At 47.1% G+C, this 14,854-nt stretch overlaps 4 protein-coding genes across 4 annotated transcripts; 3 read left to right on the top strand and 1 right to left on the bottom strand.

Moving 5' to 3' along the window:
* Positions 1-2,037: 2,037 nt before the first annotated feature.
* On the top strand, positions 2,038-3,636 carry LDX57_008696 (uncharacterized protein; the record flags this gene model as incomplete). The annotated part of the gene is made up of 3 exons (XM_046090418.1): positions 2,038-2,345; positions 2,398-2,722; positions 2,780-3,636. The coding sequence occupies exons 1-3, from the start codon at positions 2,148-2,150 to the stop codon at positions 3,634-3,636; spliced, it is 1,380 nt and encodes a 459-aa protein (XP_045946393.1). The 5' UTR covers positions 2,038-2,147.
* Positions 3,637-4,067: 431 nt separating this feature from the next.
* Positions 4,068-4,903, bottom strand: LDX57_008695 (uncharacterized protein; the record flags this gene model as incomplete). The annotated part of the gene is made up of 3 exons (XM_046090417.1): positions 4,068-4,180; positions 4,231-4,426; positions 4,487-4,903. The coding sequence occupies 3 exons, from the start codon at positions 4,901-4,903 to the stop codon at positions 4,068-4,070; spliced, it is 726 nt and encodes a 241-aa protein (XP_045946392.1).
* A 3,068-nt stretch (positions 4,904-7,971) lies between these two features.
* On the top strand, positions 7,972-8,608 carry LDX57_008694 (uncharacterized protein; the record flags this gene model as incomplete). The annotated part of the gene is made up of 1 exon (XM_046090416.1): positions 7,972-8,608. The coding sequence occupies exon 1, from the start codon at positions 8,036-8,038 to the stop codon at positions 8,606-8,608; it is 573 nt and encodes a 190-aa protein (XP_045946391.1). The 5' UTR covers positions 7,972-8,035.
* A 2,570-nt stretch (positions 8,609-11,178) lies between these two features.
* Positions 11,179-12,931, top strand: LDX57_008693 (cytochrome P450; the record flags this gene model as incomplete). Its single annotated transcript, XM_046090415.1, has 5 exons — positions 11,179-11,394; positions 11,459-11,675; positions 11,738-11,806; positions 11,855-12,457; positions 12,510-12,931. 5 exons carry the CDS (start codon positions 11,179-11,181, stop codon positions 12,929-12,931), a joined length of 1,527 nt encoding a protein of 508 aa, XP_045946390.1.
* Positions 12,932-14,854: the final 1,923 nt, after the last annotated feature.

Genomic DNA, 14,854 nt, shown 5'->3' with positions numbered 1-14,854 from the left:
GGTTGATAGAATATTGGATTTGGGGATTTGGTTCCATCTTCCCCATCCGGATTGAGCTGCTCTTAGATCGGGTAGGCAAATAATGAACTACAATCGAACGGTAGTGCATGTCAACGCTGCAATAGTAACTCCTGTCTTCAATTCAATTAATTCGATTGATTCTGCTGTTATATTTTATTTCTCATCTTCCAAGCTAAAAGGCGTTGTTGTTCAACACGGTTTAGAGTTCATAGGGTAGCATTCAACAATGCGGCGAACATCTCCGATAGGTCCCGTCTAAGTAAATCGTACGAGCGTCTCTGGAGTGCGAGTAGCGTCTCCACTTAGGTGGAGGTACTGTTTTGGCCGCTGACCTGCCTACTGTGCAGTACCTTTACTTATTATTGATCGTTAGTGCATTATATAGTTTCCCCCGCATTTTATTCGGTACGACGACATGAGATAGATAATGTTGTTTGAAGTCCCGTATAGATCAAACTCTACGTGTTGCGGCCAAGACTTCAGATAATAACAGTTTCTTGAGGTTACTAATGAGCACAAAGAACTTTGAATGTACGATACGGTTCAACACTATCTTCTGTCGGAATTTCATTTCACATGGGATCCATTTAACAATGGCACCGAAACCCCGGACTGGAATGCCAATTGGCAGGTAGGGGAATCTAGAGCTCATACTTGTCATCCGGAGTTCTGCTCCGTATTCATTGCTGTCAATTACCAGTATAGATCAACGGCTGGAACGCAAGGAACTGGAAACAGTCGACTGGAGAGAACCTTATTCTTCGTGTTCACCACTGTGACCACTCGGAAGACGGATAAATGTCGAACATAGAGGTTCAAAAGTGGAGCAATTCTTTGCGCAGAATTCCTTATCCTCTAGGACTACGCGTCTTACGAGTGAATGATGCTTGCCTGGAAGCACCGGACTTGGGTAACTCGATTAGCCTAGACCCAGCTCTGAAACTCTCAGTGAGGTCGGTTACAACCGTTGAGTGGTTGGATCGAGGCGGGGTCTGGCTTTTTCAAGGGGCCTCGAATTCCGTAGACTTGTCAGCAAGATACGATCATTTCACGGGCAACTGGGTTAAGGTTTCTCAGGTCCTGTCTCCTGGGGTTTGATGATGTTTCATCAAGTCAATGAGACTCAAAAAGAAGCAACAAATGAGGTAGAATGAGAAGATTGTTCGGCTGGAACAGTCAGATTTCTAGCTGCTTACCTCTCTGCGTAGTGTTCCGGTTGCACAACCCGAGGTTGTTTTCTTCTTTCCCTCCTTAGCGTCACCTAGGCTCCCCGTGGTCATAAGATAATGTTATTAGCCATTGGCTCTATAGCCTGGTGAGTTCCATATGTGAAGTTCGGATCTGTTTGTCTTCATGTATAAATGATGAAAGTCAGAAAGAGCCAAAGTAAACCTACTCCATACAGGACTGGAGAAATTTGCGGAACGGTTGAAAGCTTGGAAACCCACCGAGGTGTGGCAGAAAGTACCTTTGAGTCTAGTCACAGATTCGCAAGTGAGCATGTCCTGAGATCTCTTAAAGTAGATACTTTATACTATAGCAACCTAGAGAAATCCAGCGGGCAGTGATGGGATAGATTATATTTTATTTTAATTGGGCAAAGATCACTGTTGAGTTAGATGAACCATAATGTAGGAGTAGAATTTACTTTGTATAACCTGGAGCCTTGCCGGGGTTTAGAGATTGGAAAAATTGAAAAACGCTTACTCGATTAGGAATTAGAAGAGGCAAAAAGTAGCGGAGTTAAGGTCAATTAGGCCAATGTCCGTTCTTTAGTTCACAGCTACAAAATGGCACCAAGCTTGTTCAGGGTTAGTGCTGAGCCGGACGGCCTAAACTAAGCCGATTTAGGTCACTAGCCCTGTCTTCATAAGGGGTTGGTGAATAGTGTGAGGGCCCGAGACCCTGAGAGTGTGAAAATTGGCCCCTAAAATATAACCGAGACATCAGAATAGGTTTAGGGACGTCGTATCAGGCTAGTCCGACAAAACTAGGCGTGAGTCACTTTGAGGCGACTGCAGCATGGTGGGTTTTCAAGCACATTTAACAATCGGTGGCGCCCGATTGTTAATCTGGGGCAGCATTGATTTGAAACAAAAACAAAACACCTGTGCCTCAAGATCGACATGAAGGGTGGATCAACGCTGCTCTTTGCTCTTTTGGGCCCGTCCCTGGCAAGAGCCTCTTTGACGCCGGAGAAGAAGGATGTCCCAGCTACCCTTGAGGTACCATTTGGGTATGGACCTATCTTCGGCTCAAAGTGGGTTGGCCGCACTGGCATGGACAAGAGGAAGAATGTGCTTGACGTTGACGCGGCGATCGAGGTATGGGAACCACTTGGAAGATTTGCTAATGACAGTGATCTAATATGAACAGAACATGGTTTTCTTCCACACAAACATCACCGTCGGCACCTCTCCCCAGGAAATGGAGGTCTATTTCAATATAATGGGCAATGAGTGCTGGATGCATGCGGCCAATTCGACCAGCTGTCAGTGGTATAAGGACAAGGAGGATTGTGACGGATATGGCGGATATAATACCAGTACCTCGAAGACTGCCGAGTTCATTAGCTCCGATTTCGCCGTTAACGATAGAGGCCCCAACGTCACCGGCGATTTTTTCAAGGATGCTCTAGCTATCGGGAATGCCAGGGTAGACTCCATGAAGTTGGGTGTGGCATACGACGGTATAACCAGTAGTACGTTCGATTGTCTACCATATGGCTGATATACCTCATGCTAATAAAGATGGTCAGACACGCTTGGTCTTGGGTATGGAGAGGAAGGCTCTTCGTCGGCATCGCTCCCCCAAGCGTTGACAGATGCAGGAATTATCAACTCGCCTGCGTTCAGCATGTGGACAGACTATGGATACCGTCCCGGTGGCAAGATTCTTTTCGGTGGCGTGAACAAAGCAAAATATGTCGGCACCTTGCATACTCTCCCGATCGTGCCAGGACCCTCTGGACAGCGCAAGGCGTTTCGCGTCAACATGACTGGCTTGCTAATCAACGAAACATCCATCTCTCCGGAATCCTTTGCATTGGACGCGGTACTCGACAACCAGGTATCCCTCACGCATGTTCCTGAATCAGTTATGTCAGAGCTAGCCAAGCAACTAAACGTGAAGAATGTCCCGGAATCCGGGCAAATCATCCTTCCCTGCTCGTTGGAGTCCTCCAAAACCAACGTAACCCTTGCATTCGGCGCTGCGAAGTTTGAGTTCCCTATTGCTATGCTAATGACGCAGATCAGTGTTGAGCACTCTTACACAAGATATGGTGATGCCTGTTATTCAGGGATTGTGGCCAACAAAGATTACAAGAAGAAAGGAAGCATTGTACTGGGGACTAATTTTATTAGATCTGTGTATTCGGTCTTTGATCTTGCCAACGATGAGGTTTCCTTGGCGAATCTAAGATGGGAATCGTACTCGGATAACATTGTTGAGATTAAATCCGGGGAAAATGCGGTCCCGGGTGCTACTGCCACCAGTACCGATACAGACCAAGATAAAGGTCAGAAGGACGAGGAGTCTCTTGGCTCTACTTCCAGGGATGGGAGACTTTCTTTGGGATTGACTCTTGCCCTTTTGTGTTATATCCTCATATAACACAAACAGCCCGACATTTTTTGACAACAATGTGTGTGAGGAAGGAATATCATGTCCACATAGAAAATAGTACCTTTAATATTCAGCATAAATATAATGTGTATAGTACACCAATAACAAACAAAACACAAGTACCGACCCACCTAGATGACAACATGAACTAGCATTGACACCATATAGAAAAGCTACATCAGGTATCCTATGCGCCTGATCAGGTGGAAGGGATTAAAGCCAAAAAGAACAAAAGGAAAGAAAAGGACAAACAAGAAATTATGAGAAAGGAAAGCCCATTTAATCAGCTGCCACACGCCCGCAGTGCCACCCTTTCTGTAAAAGACACACACGGGTCCCGGTACTGCTGTAATTTTCCAATTCTCGTCATCCTATACTTTGGCGGCTACGAGGTCAATCTTTCCCAGAAGCTCCTTCCATCAACTGTCGTGGCAGATTGCCGCGGCGATTCTCAGAAGAAAGGCTATTTCATTCAGGCGTAGAGCTGTATCCTGCATAGCGGCCTTCCTATTCTCCATAGGGCGTTTGTAATCTGCGATCGCGTCAGTATGGACCGATTTTTGCAGCATCTTGCTCTCTCACCACGTCGTTCCCCATTATGAGGGGTCAAGGGATTTGAATTGACAGTATCGGCATCCACCTCATTGGGCCTCTTTTTACTCGCGTGTTTGGTCTTATCGATAAGATGTTCAAAACGCTTAGCTTGATCCAAGAGCGCAGGACCAATGTAGTAGATGATGTTGTGGAGGGTAGGATGGCAATCGTTGATTGTTATGGGCTGATATGTGTATTAGCTCAACTAGAAACAGATTCAATAGCCAGGCATTCAATCACATACCATACGGTCCTGAAAATTGCTTATTAGGTTGAAGGTTTGTTGTATGGGCGAGTTTACCATATTGTGTGCTGTCATGTTCCCGAAATTTTCGTTCTTTGCGCATTGGCAGTTATCGTTCATGACACCCATTTTGAAGGAATTGGCACATCCACCCAGGGTGTCATCGTAGTACGTCTCGGCATGGTCATATGGTGTTGTTGATTCTAAGTCAGATTCTTCGGATACCTTACTCGATTCCGGAGAGCTTTCCTGACTTTCGATTTTGACCATAACATTTGAAGTATCCGCCTTTGTAGCACCGGTGTCTTTCTTTATCATATTCGCATGCTGTTTGCAGTAAACTGACAGCTCCGAGGAAAGTCGACGGCATCGAGTACCTCTCTTGACTTTAGCCTCGCAGCGCAGCTTGGATCCCATGATTGATTCCCAGAAAATACCTTCAGTACAGTGCGCATTGCCTCTCTAGGGTAATGTAAAATACATATCTACAATTTCGCGCTTCTGCCCGAATATATACATACGTTTGTTCTAAAGCCGTCTCAAGCAAACCCGGCGTATCGCGTCTTTGCCGCCAAAATTAAAACACAGTAAACTAATGCTTTACAAACGACCACAATCAACAATCGTGCAGGTATAACGGACTGAATTAATTATGTGTCTATGGTTCGGTGGGCTAAAGTTCGCTGCAAGGCTGTGACATACGTTTCAGTCAAGACTACCTTGGATCGAGAGAACCTTTACGTGGACACTACTGGTCTGCTTTTAACCACCCTACTTTATCAGACAACTAACACGATAAGATGTTTCATGTTCCCTCCACGTGAACCTCCCTAAAAGCGGTTGCCAACGGTATATCTGGTGGGATGCATGCAGGCCCAAGACTCTGGAGGAGCTCTGTGGCTAGTCTAGTGTGCAAACTGCCTCATCAGACGCCAATTGTGGCCAGGAGAACCGGTCGGCAGATTTAGGACACCAGCGCCGCCTGAACTGGCGCCGATAGCGGATCTGCAATGCTCATGTAGACCCGATATTGCTAATTTTCTGCTTCACCGACATATGAGGGGTATGCATCCTTGTGTGCGCTGGTGGGTGATGAAGCCCAATCCAGTGCCAGCTAATGATCGGTCTACTTGTCATCGAGCAACGGGTTTCATGTGTCTATCATTGCGCAGAGACGAGCCGCGCTTTCCAACAGATTAAAACAACTAATATACAGCCAGGAATGTATCTAAGCCCCTTTCTCGCTTTCCTGGTAGGAAATCGGGCGGCTGCTGTCAGATTTCCCCCTGTCGTTAGGTAGTAGTCAGCTGGCCCTGTCACGGGAATAGATTCAGGCTCAGGGTATGATTGATACCCTACCCCGTAGGGTTCTATCTTCCACCCAGAGATTAAGTCGAGATCTGGTAGTTAGCTTGTAGTCAACATGGAAAAAACGAAGGAGTTTGCCCCGCGAAAAGAGTGATGGAGGGGAGAAACATGCACATGACGTCAGACGGGAGCGGCCAAGCTCAGCTATTCCAGACTAGGCTTGTTACGAGCCAAGATAAGCCATCATTGGGGAGCTACATATACGGTGTTTGTCACACTGATATTAATTAATCCATGCATGTCTATCAAGCGAATTCATGGCTCCCAACCAGCATTCCCCTCATTGAGAACCCCAGCGAGGAGCCTTTACAGTCCATTCGGTTCAAATTGCTTGAAACTGATATGGTCTTCCATTACAACGTGCCACTTCGGACATTTCTTCTGCTGCCAACTCAAACTGCGACCGTCTCTATTGTGAAGGCTGTTGCCTTTGACGTTCAGCCTTGCGAGGTTCACGGGTTCTCTTAAGCCTACATAGGTAAGGTACATCTGCGGCAGCCTTGCCGAATGTTTGACCATTAGATCAGCATGGCTAATGTGCCTTGTAATTCTGAATTTTCGACTCTCAAGCCTAAGTGCGAGGAGTAAGAAATGGGACAAGGGGAAGACGGGGAAGAAGACAGCAGAATAAAAATAATAAGAATAATAAAAATAAAAATCAGACGCAAGATAGCGAATCAGAGACAGCCAGAAGGCGTACAGATGCAATTCCATTTAGTTCATATTGTGTCCTACTGAACATAGCAACAGCATAATATGCCTGATAACGAAAGACAAAAATGACATGTAAAAATAATCAGAACTAGACAACTTTGAAGGACGTTGCATCTCCAACCCCTTCCAACACCGCCATCCTGTTACCTAGTTAACAATATAGACTGATGTCAGGCACAAATTGAATTGCTCACATTTATCCAATAGTGATCTTTCCACGAGAGCCAGCGGTTGCCTTGCCCGAAGTTGCGATTTCGGTTCTAGAGGAGCTGTGCCTACCGCGGAGCTGGGCATCTCCTCCTTTGGTGGAAATGTCACCGGCTTGAACATTTTGGTACTGACCCGAAGTGGCGATGGCAATCTCATTTCCATCTCCTCCGTTTGCACTTCCTGATCCGGCTTGTTGTTGATAGGATGCCGGTCCCAGCCGGACGGCTTGATAACCTATGGCTCGTCCTCCATCGCCAGTGACGTTACCAACCTTGAGCGAGCTGTTTGCAGGCTTTTTCTTGTTCCAGCTGTATCCGCGATTGGGTGGGGATTCAATAAGAAGTGTCAGGAGACTATAAAAATTAACTCTGAGTTGGTTTGAGAAAAAGGGGTTAGTCTAGGGTTCCTGGGGAATGGCTGATATTTATCTCGGGATAGTCACATGAGGGAAAGCCCTATCTTCACCTAAAAAGGCAATTTGAAAAGTCCGAGTTAAGGAAGTTGGGTATGAATCATGCTGGTCATTCCTGTGATAGAGTTACCTTGCTGTGGTTGCTTTGTTGCAGATCCGTTCCCATGAGTTGCTGCTCTCTTAGACTGAACTGGATGGTTTTCTCATCTCGTTATCCATCAGGTTGCTCTTTGTGGTTGCTGCCTCGTCCAGATGGAATATGTCATGTCCTGTACACGTGGACCTATTCAACCTTCCTAAGTGCCCTTGAATGCGACCTAAACTCCGAGGAAGCCGAACTCAGCTATCGAGATACCTGAAACAAGGCTTATACTATCTCTTTGCGAATACATGAAGTTAGGGCTCACTCCGCGTTGCCAGCTCACTTTCCGAACAACCCGCCCAACTTCCTGTAAGTGAATATTTATTGGCTCATGAATTCGGGGCTCCTGAGATTGGAGATGAACATCAAGATAACCACATGTCGATCCAGAGGTTGTTGATACCAAACATTATGTGGAGTTGTGATTCAGACCACACCCTCAATTGGAAATCCACTGTGGGATTGGATTTCAGGAATGGCCACGCGGACCGGCAGCCTACCCGATGATTGTTTCGGGATGAATTCGGACATTGTCACATACTTCGTCAACGGGCATCGCAAGCCGCTATATATCAGATCAGTATACGCTATAAAGCGCCTCATTAACCCGACCAAAGCGACTCGTACACAAACATTGACTGGCACACTCAATTAGACTCTTCATCCTTTTATCTGTTCTGACACGCGTTGAACCTCTACCAAAATGGATTACAATCACTATGAAAACAACGCGGGATGGGGGTCCCCACAGCCGAATCAGAGATATCCTGGATATCCCCCAAATTTCTTTCCTGCACCCAGCTCGCATCATGAGCCACCATACGACCCGTACTACCCGCACCACTTTCATGCATACGGCGCAGGATATTGGCACCAGAGCCCATCGCAATTTCCAAACATGCCTCCACAGTTTCACCAGCCCAGAGGCTATGAGCCTCTCAACCCCACTGGCAACGAGGGCAGGATTGCCGTCACCAACAGCAACTGTGGCAGAGCCGCCACGAGCAACTTTGGTAACACGACGATGACCAACTGCCACAATAACAACCAAGGCAATCATCATGCCGATAATCGCGGACGCATTGAAACCCGCAACAGCCATGAGAATCGAACCACACGTGTTGGCGATGTTTCGAGTAATGGTGGCAATGCGAATGCAAACACCTCCCGCAATGGCTTCATGACGAACGCAAATGTCAGGGGTGGCACCAATCACAATTCTGGCTATCAGCATGGTGGTGCCGGGGGTTCTGTCAACATTGGACGTGGCGATTAGTTATTGTCCGTGTCGTTGCATGTATGGGTTTTGATCTCTTCTTTTTGTTTCAAAATACAAGATACGCATGTACTGACGTTCGAGTAGCCCCCTAGTCTCTATTGGATATCGACTTTTGTTCACCAATCGTTGGCAGCATCTGGACCTGTGTTCCCTGTTCTTTCAAAGTTTTCTTGTATCGTTTTGGGCTTTCTTTAGTTTTTTTTTTCAGTGTTCTTCGTTCTTTTCTTTTCCTTTCTTTTTTTTTTTTTTTTTTTTTTTTTTACTTCTTCAGTCAATCGACATTGTTTCGTGATGTCCTCAATGGGCTGCTGTAAGGTCCACCCTTCAACCTCGCAAATGAACCTCCATCCGTGCCCGAAAATATATAAACTGGAATTTGGAACGTATTTGCTACAATATGCATCTGCCAATCACGGAACAGTATTGACCGAATTGGAAACGCACAGGGCATTTCATCCATTGAGGCTAAGTTGAGCAACATAAGAGCAATTAGATGCATAGTTAGTGGATATAAGGGTGAATGCAGGTGCCAGGAGAAGCCGTGGAGAGATAGAGATGACTAAGCATATGCCAAGAAATTCCCGCGTTTCCGCCCGGCTCTGCCTCTTTTTCCTCCCAGACTTAAGTCAAATCTATAAGGAATCTCGACAATATGAGTACGTCACGCTACAATGCCTCTCTCTCATCGTCTGATAGTAAGCGCCTGCGAGACCGCTTGGCTCAAAAAGCCCAGAGAGAGAAACGAGAGGCTCGTATGAGATCACTGGAAGATCGGGTGGCATTTTGCGACCAGAATCATGGACCCGCATGGATGCACCAACACACTATCACGCTGAACAGAATTCTTGAGGAGAATAAAAGACTACGAGAGCAGCAAGTCGTCCTTCGGCATCTGCTGGGACAACTTGATGATGTACTGTCTGAAAAGCCGCCCTTGCTCCAGACACCACCTACAGTTGTTCCGAGTCCCTGGCATTCAAGCTTGAATCCTGACCTTGCTCAGTCCGTGGAGATGGAAGCAGCACCCAAACTGGCTCTGGAACCCGGCATTGCAATCCCCGAGCAATCTCCTCATTCACTATCCAGTCAGCAGGGAAGCGGGGACTCATGTCTCGAAGTTGACAATGCGTCATTCAGTCTAGCAGTTAAAACGTCAAACACACCTGCTGATGTCGGGATGGTCCTAAGGCTACTCCCTGGCGTACATTCATTCTCACAATCAACTGCACCGGTTACTATCCCGACTTGGTCTCTTACCCCGATCAACGAGTACGGAATGAACCCCTCTTTCATGCCGGCTACATGTCCATGGTTCGCTCGCCCAGATCTGGTGGCTGCATGTCCCCCCGTCCCGGCCCCTCTGGACCTCCTCTACGGCACTCGACGGAACTACCTAGCCAACGAAGTCAGCCATGGCATACGCCGCCAGTCCATCCGAGACCCGGAATGTCTCGCAAGTGGATGGTTGACGTACGTGTATAGCAAATGGCGGGTTTCTCCGAACCCCGTTACATTTGAACGATTACCACAATTTCTGCATCCCTTGATGGCGCAGCTGCAGAGAGGACACCCGAACTTAATAGATCTGATTATATGGCCGCAGTTACGCTTAAACATGATTGAGCATTGGACGAGATACGATTACTGCGAGCTTATTGATTACTTATGTTGTTGCACCAAGATCCGATGGCCGTGGGGGAAGGATATTTTGGAACGGGATCAAGCAGATAACCTTAGAATCCGGCAAGACTTCTTTGATGTCTTTACCAGATCGGATGGGTGGGGGCTGACGACAGAGTTTATCGAGAAATATCCGGAGTTGGTGGAGGGGATGGATATCGAAGCTATTCGATTTTCTTATGAACCGACGGTGCAACCCCCGGGATGAAACAGGTGCACAAGGACAAACCCCATTCCCCGCTCGTCATGACTAAATGAAACGTCCATCAAAACAGCCCTCGGCTTTGTAACATTACAAGGTCGTCTTTATTGCCGAATGCACAGTTCAGTTACAGCCCATTTAAGTACTTAGTGAGTACTGTGTGGTAAAAGTGGGTCATTGTAGAGATTAAGATTGGAGCTCGACACATCCGCCTAGAGAATGCGACAAGTGGAACTGTAGCATAACTCTCGTCTTGGGGAAATTTTCTGTCTTCTGCTGTTGTTACTATCGCCTGTAACAATTTGGCCTCGCCTAATGCCGCGGAGCCTTTCCTGCAGATCGGCATCGTGCATATGAATCCCCACTGTTGAATCAGTGATCCACTATTACCAACCAATGGAACCGGTCAAGTAGGCATTTTGCCGCCTCTCTTGGAATATATCGATTTCCATTGGATCGAAGATCTGAAGAGTGGATCAATGTTGATTCAGTACTAGCAATGTAGACCCAGCATGTTGATGTCTCTAGAAAATTGTTCTCATGAAACTCGTTGGCCTTCCTTTCTTGTGAAGACCGATTAATATGATTAAGAAGTGATCTTCGGTTACTCTATCTATATAAGTTCTGTGCATTCGCAACTCCTAGCTTATCATGAGGTCAAACTTCTTGGAGTACATGTCTCAATATGATGCTCCCAGTATTCACGACGTGTTACTCCTCTGATCCAATTGTGGTGACAGGTGTACTTGCATTCACCGTTCTTGCGTTCCTGTTATACCTGAGCTCAAGTCAGAACCTCTTCTTGGTCAACGGAAAGGAGGGTTTTGAGATCGGCCTTGCGCCTGCGAAGAGACGTTACCTCTACAATGCGAGATCACTAATTGCCCAAGGTTTGAAGAAGGTATGGCTGGCTATAATATTTCTTCTGGTGACCTCAAGCTAACAAGGGTACTTCTCCTCCCTAGTCGCCCATATTCAACATAGTCACCGACAATGGCCGCAAAACTGTCCTAGCCCCCAGTTATGCAAACGAAATTCGAAACCATCCGGACCTGAGTTTTGGACATGAAACAGGGCGGGATTTCCACTCACACATTTATGGGTTTGAGCCGTTTCGGCAGGGAACGATGCCGGACCAGATAGTTCAAGATGCGGTGCGTATGAAATTGACACAGAGTTTGGGTAAGCGTTCTAAACCAAGCAAGGATTTTCAGCATGAATGGTTGGCACTGACTATGTAAAAGGCAGTGTGACTAAACCATTGTCGGATGAGACTACCGTTGCATTGAGGTCCTACTGGACTGATGAGCCTGGTGAGTTTTGCGGTCAATGTCAGCGGTTGTATTACTAACCGGGCCTAGATTGGCATTCTATTCACACAAAAGACACTGTCCTGAAGCTTGTCGCCCAGCTCTCATCGAAGGTGTTTCTGGGTGACAGAATCTGTCGCGACCCCAACTGGCTCCGAATTACTGTCGACTATACGGTTGATTCGTTCATGGCTGCTCAATCCCTGCGAATGTGGCCTCGCCTGCTTCGTCCCTTTGTCGCTAGATTCTTACCGTCTTGCCGCAAGATTCAGACCGAACTTCAGGATGCCCGCAACATCATCAGTCCGGTACTGGCGGAGCGTGAAGCAGAAAAGGCAGCGGCGGTCCAACAAGGACTAACCCCCAAACGCTACACAGACGCGATGGAGTGGATGGAACAGTGTGCTAAAGGTCGACCGTACGATGCCGGTGCTGCACAACTTTCCTTCTCCCTTGCGGCCATTCATACTACTTCCGATATGATCACTCAGGTGTTGTATGACCTTTGCGGGAAGGACCAACTGGTGGAAGCTCTACGTGAAGAGGCTCGTACTGTTATTCAAGCAGACGGCTGGCAAAAGACCACACTCTATAAACTCAAGCTCATGGATAGCATGCTCAAAGAGAGTCAACGGTTGAAACCGACTAGTGTTGGTATGTTTCACGCTTCCTAACCTCCAACCAAGAGCTAACAAGATACGTGCAGTTTCTATGAGGCGCCTCGCAATGAAGACTGTCACCTTGTCGGACGGAACTGTGATTCCCAAAGGCACTTCGATCTTTGTCTCCGGCGAACAGATGTGGGATCCCGAAGTCTATCCAGACCCCGACACGTTTGATGCATATCGATTCCTGCGACTGCGCGAGACGCCTGGCAGTGAGACCTCGGCCCAGTTGGTTTCGGTCTCCCCACAGCACTTGGGATTTGGTCTGGGGAAGCATGCTTGTCCTGGCCGATTCTTCGCTGCTAATGAGATCAAAATCGCGCTTTCGCACATTCTGCTGAAATATGACTTCAGGCTACCAGCAGGTACGACGCCTCAACACATATATATGGGAGCCGAGCTTGCTGCAGATCCATTTGCAAAATTGGAAATTAGGCGGAGAAACTCCGACATTGAACTATGAGGCTGGGATAGGTTTGACCAATTGACATGTGATCATGTATTCTTACTTCCTGTGGACATAATCTCATAGAGACATGGGTGTAATCCGCTTGAGGACACCAAACCTGCTGTTCTTTCGCTTTTCAGGCTCAAAATACTATCTATATACGGCGCAACACATCTGATTTAGAGGGGCCTGTAGTAAGAGGCTGTCTCCGAAGGCCTCAGAGCTCTACAGATGATGGAAGATAAACCATACTGAAGCCCCCACCGTTACCCAACATTGTACTTCGTCTCTGGCTAGGTATAACACTATCATCAACTTTGAGTAGATAAATAAAATGGAAATAGAGGCAAGACTGAATAAACGAATAATGGTCTATATCCACTAACCCACATAGGACCGGCTGCAGGTGGGATTTCAATTTCTCCTCGTACATCCCCGAGCGGGCCGGTAAGTCAACTAAACGCCCGAGTAGGCATTGATTTTATATCGGTGGCCGATATTTACGCTGCTTCGGTTACCTAGAGTACCATTATTCAAGTAGGCAGTCGTGTACCTGAATTATATGATAGTAATTCATCGGCGACCGGTAAGCACCATCTTGCATGGGGAATTCATGATTTACAGCAACGGGCACCTTGAGCATAGACCAACTCACTTGACCTGACAACTTTACAGCATCCTGGGGATTGCACGGGTATATAAACGCTTGAGGGGCAGCTTCTTCATCCTCAAGTTCGGCACTGCGAAGTATCAAACCCATCAACCCAGAAGACAGCAACTCTACCGCCGCCACCATGAAGCTCGCTTGTATCGGCTTGGGTGTCTTGGGGATTTTCGCTACTTCGGCGACAGCTGCTTACTGCACTGACAATGAGTACTACTGCGGCTGGAACCTCTTAGACAAAGGTAATTTGTTTTCATATACCTACTCGGAGCGAAGGCTGAAAATAGGCAGGGAGCTACATGCCGGAGATCAGAGAGGCCCTCGTGGAAGGCGGGATCCCCAACCCCACGGAATTCCAGATCCAGCACACCCTTTTCTACTGCCGTGATGAAGCATCTAGGGGTGTCGGATATGCCATGGCATGTAAGCAGCAATGTTATGAGACTAGTCAGAGCGACTATTGTGACGAAATTGGTCCTGTGAGTAGTTTTATTTCTCTGATGAAGACCAGGGCTGATCGATGTGAAAAGTGAACAAACAGAGCCTGTGTTCTGGGTTGTGTGATGACGCCTTGGTCTAGGTTTTTCTCCTTCTACTTACGTTGTCGAGAGGGTTTTCCCTAGGCTTTCATGCGAATGCAGAGGATGTTCTTCCACTTATTATTCCAAAAAGATGAATAAGCATTACTCTTGCACATTATCGAAAGAGATTCCTTGTTTTCCCTTAGCCAACCTTTCCCCTCTAACCTATAATGCACCAAGGCGAGAAAGGTTCCTTCCGATCAATCGGCCATCTCGCCTCACTACGGTTACCTGTCGAAAGTTCTGTGCCTCGCAAGGCTCCGAGTTCTATATCCCCAAAAAACATCTATCGTCGACTATCAGTTAGGGGGCATGCGATCCATCTTTCCCACCGTTTTAGTACACTGTAGGATGACATACAACAGAGAGCAATGATTAAATACGTATAGTACTACTCCACCTCAGCTTGCTGAGCACCGTCAATTATCCCAGTTTCCCTCAGCGCCTTGAGCATGACACCGCTTCTCACAGTAGTATGTCATCTAAGGAGCCATTAGTCATGTGCACGTTCAACTCACAGGTCGAAGGAATCACTCACCTTATCGCCACCAATATGCTAGTCCGCTGAGTTTCAATAGGTTCCGTCCCGTAACAGTCAATCTCAATCCGCATCCAGACGCACGAAGTACAATTTACGAATGTGCAATCTGGGTAGATACCGCACTGATTGCTGCCCGTGTTCCGCTGCGTATA

This window comes from Aspergillus melleus (genome assembly GCF_016097325.1).
Source record: "Aspergillus melleus strain CBS 546.65 chromosome Unknown contig5, whole genome shotgun sequence".
Taxonomy (NCBI): Eukaryota; Fungi; Ascomycota; class Eurotiomycetes; order Eurotiales; family Aspergillaceae; genus Aspergillus; species Aspergillus melleus.
This window is presented reverse-complemented; position numbering and strand designations above follow the sequence as displayed.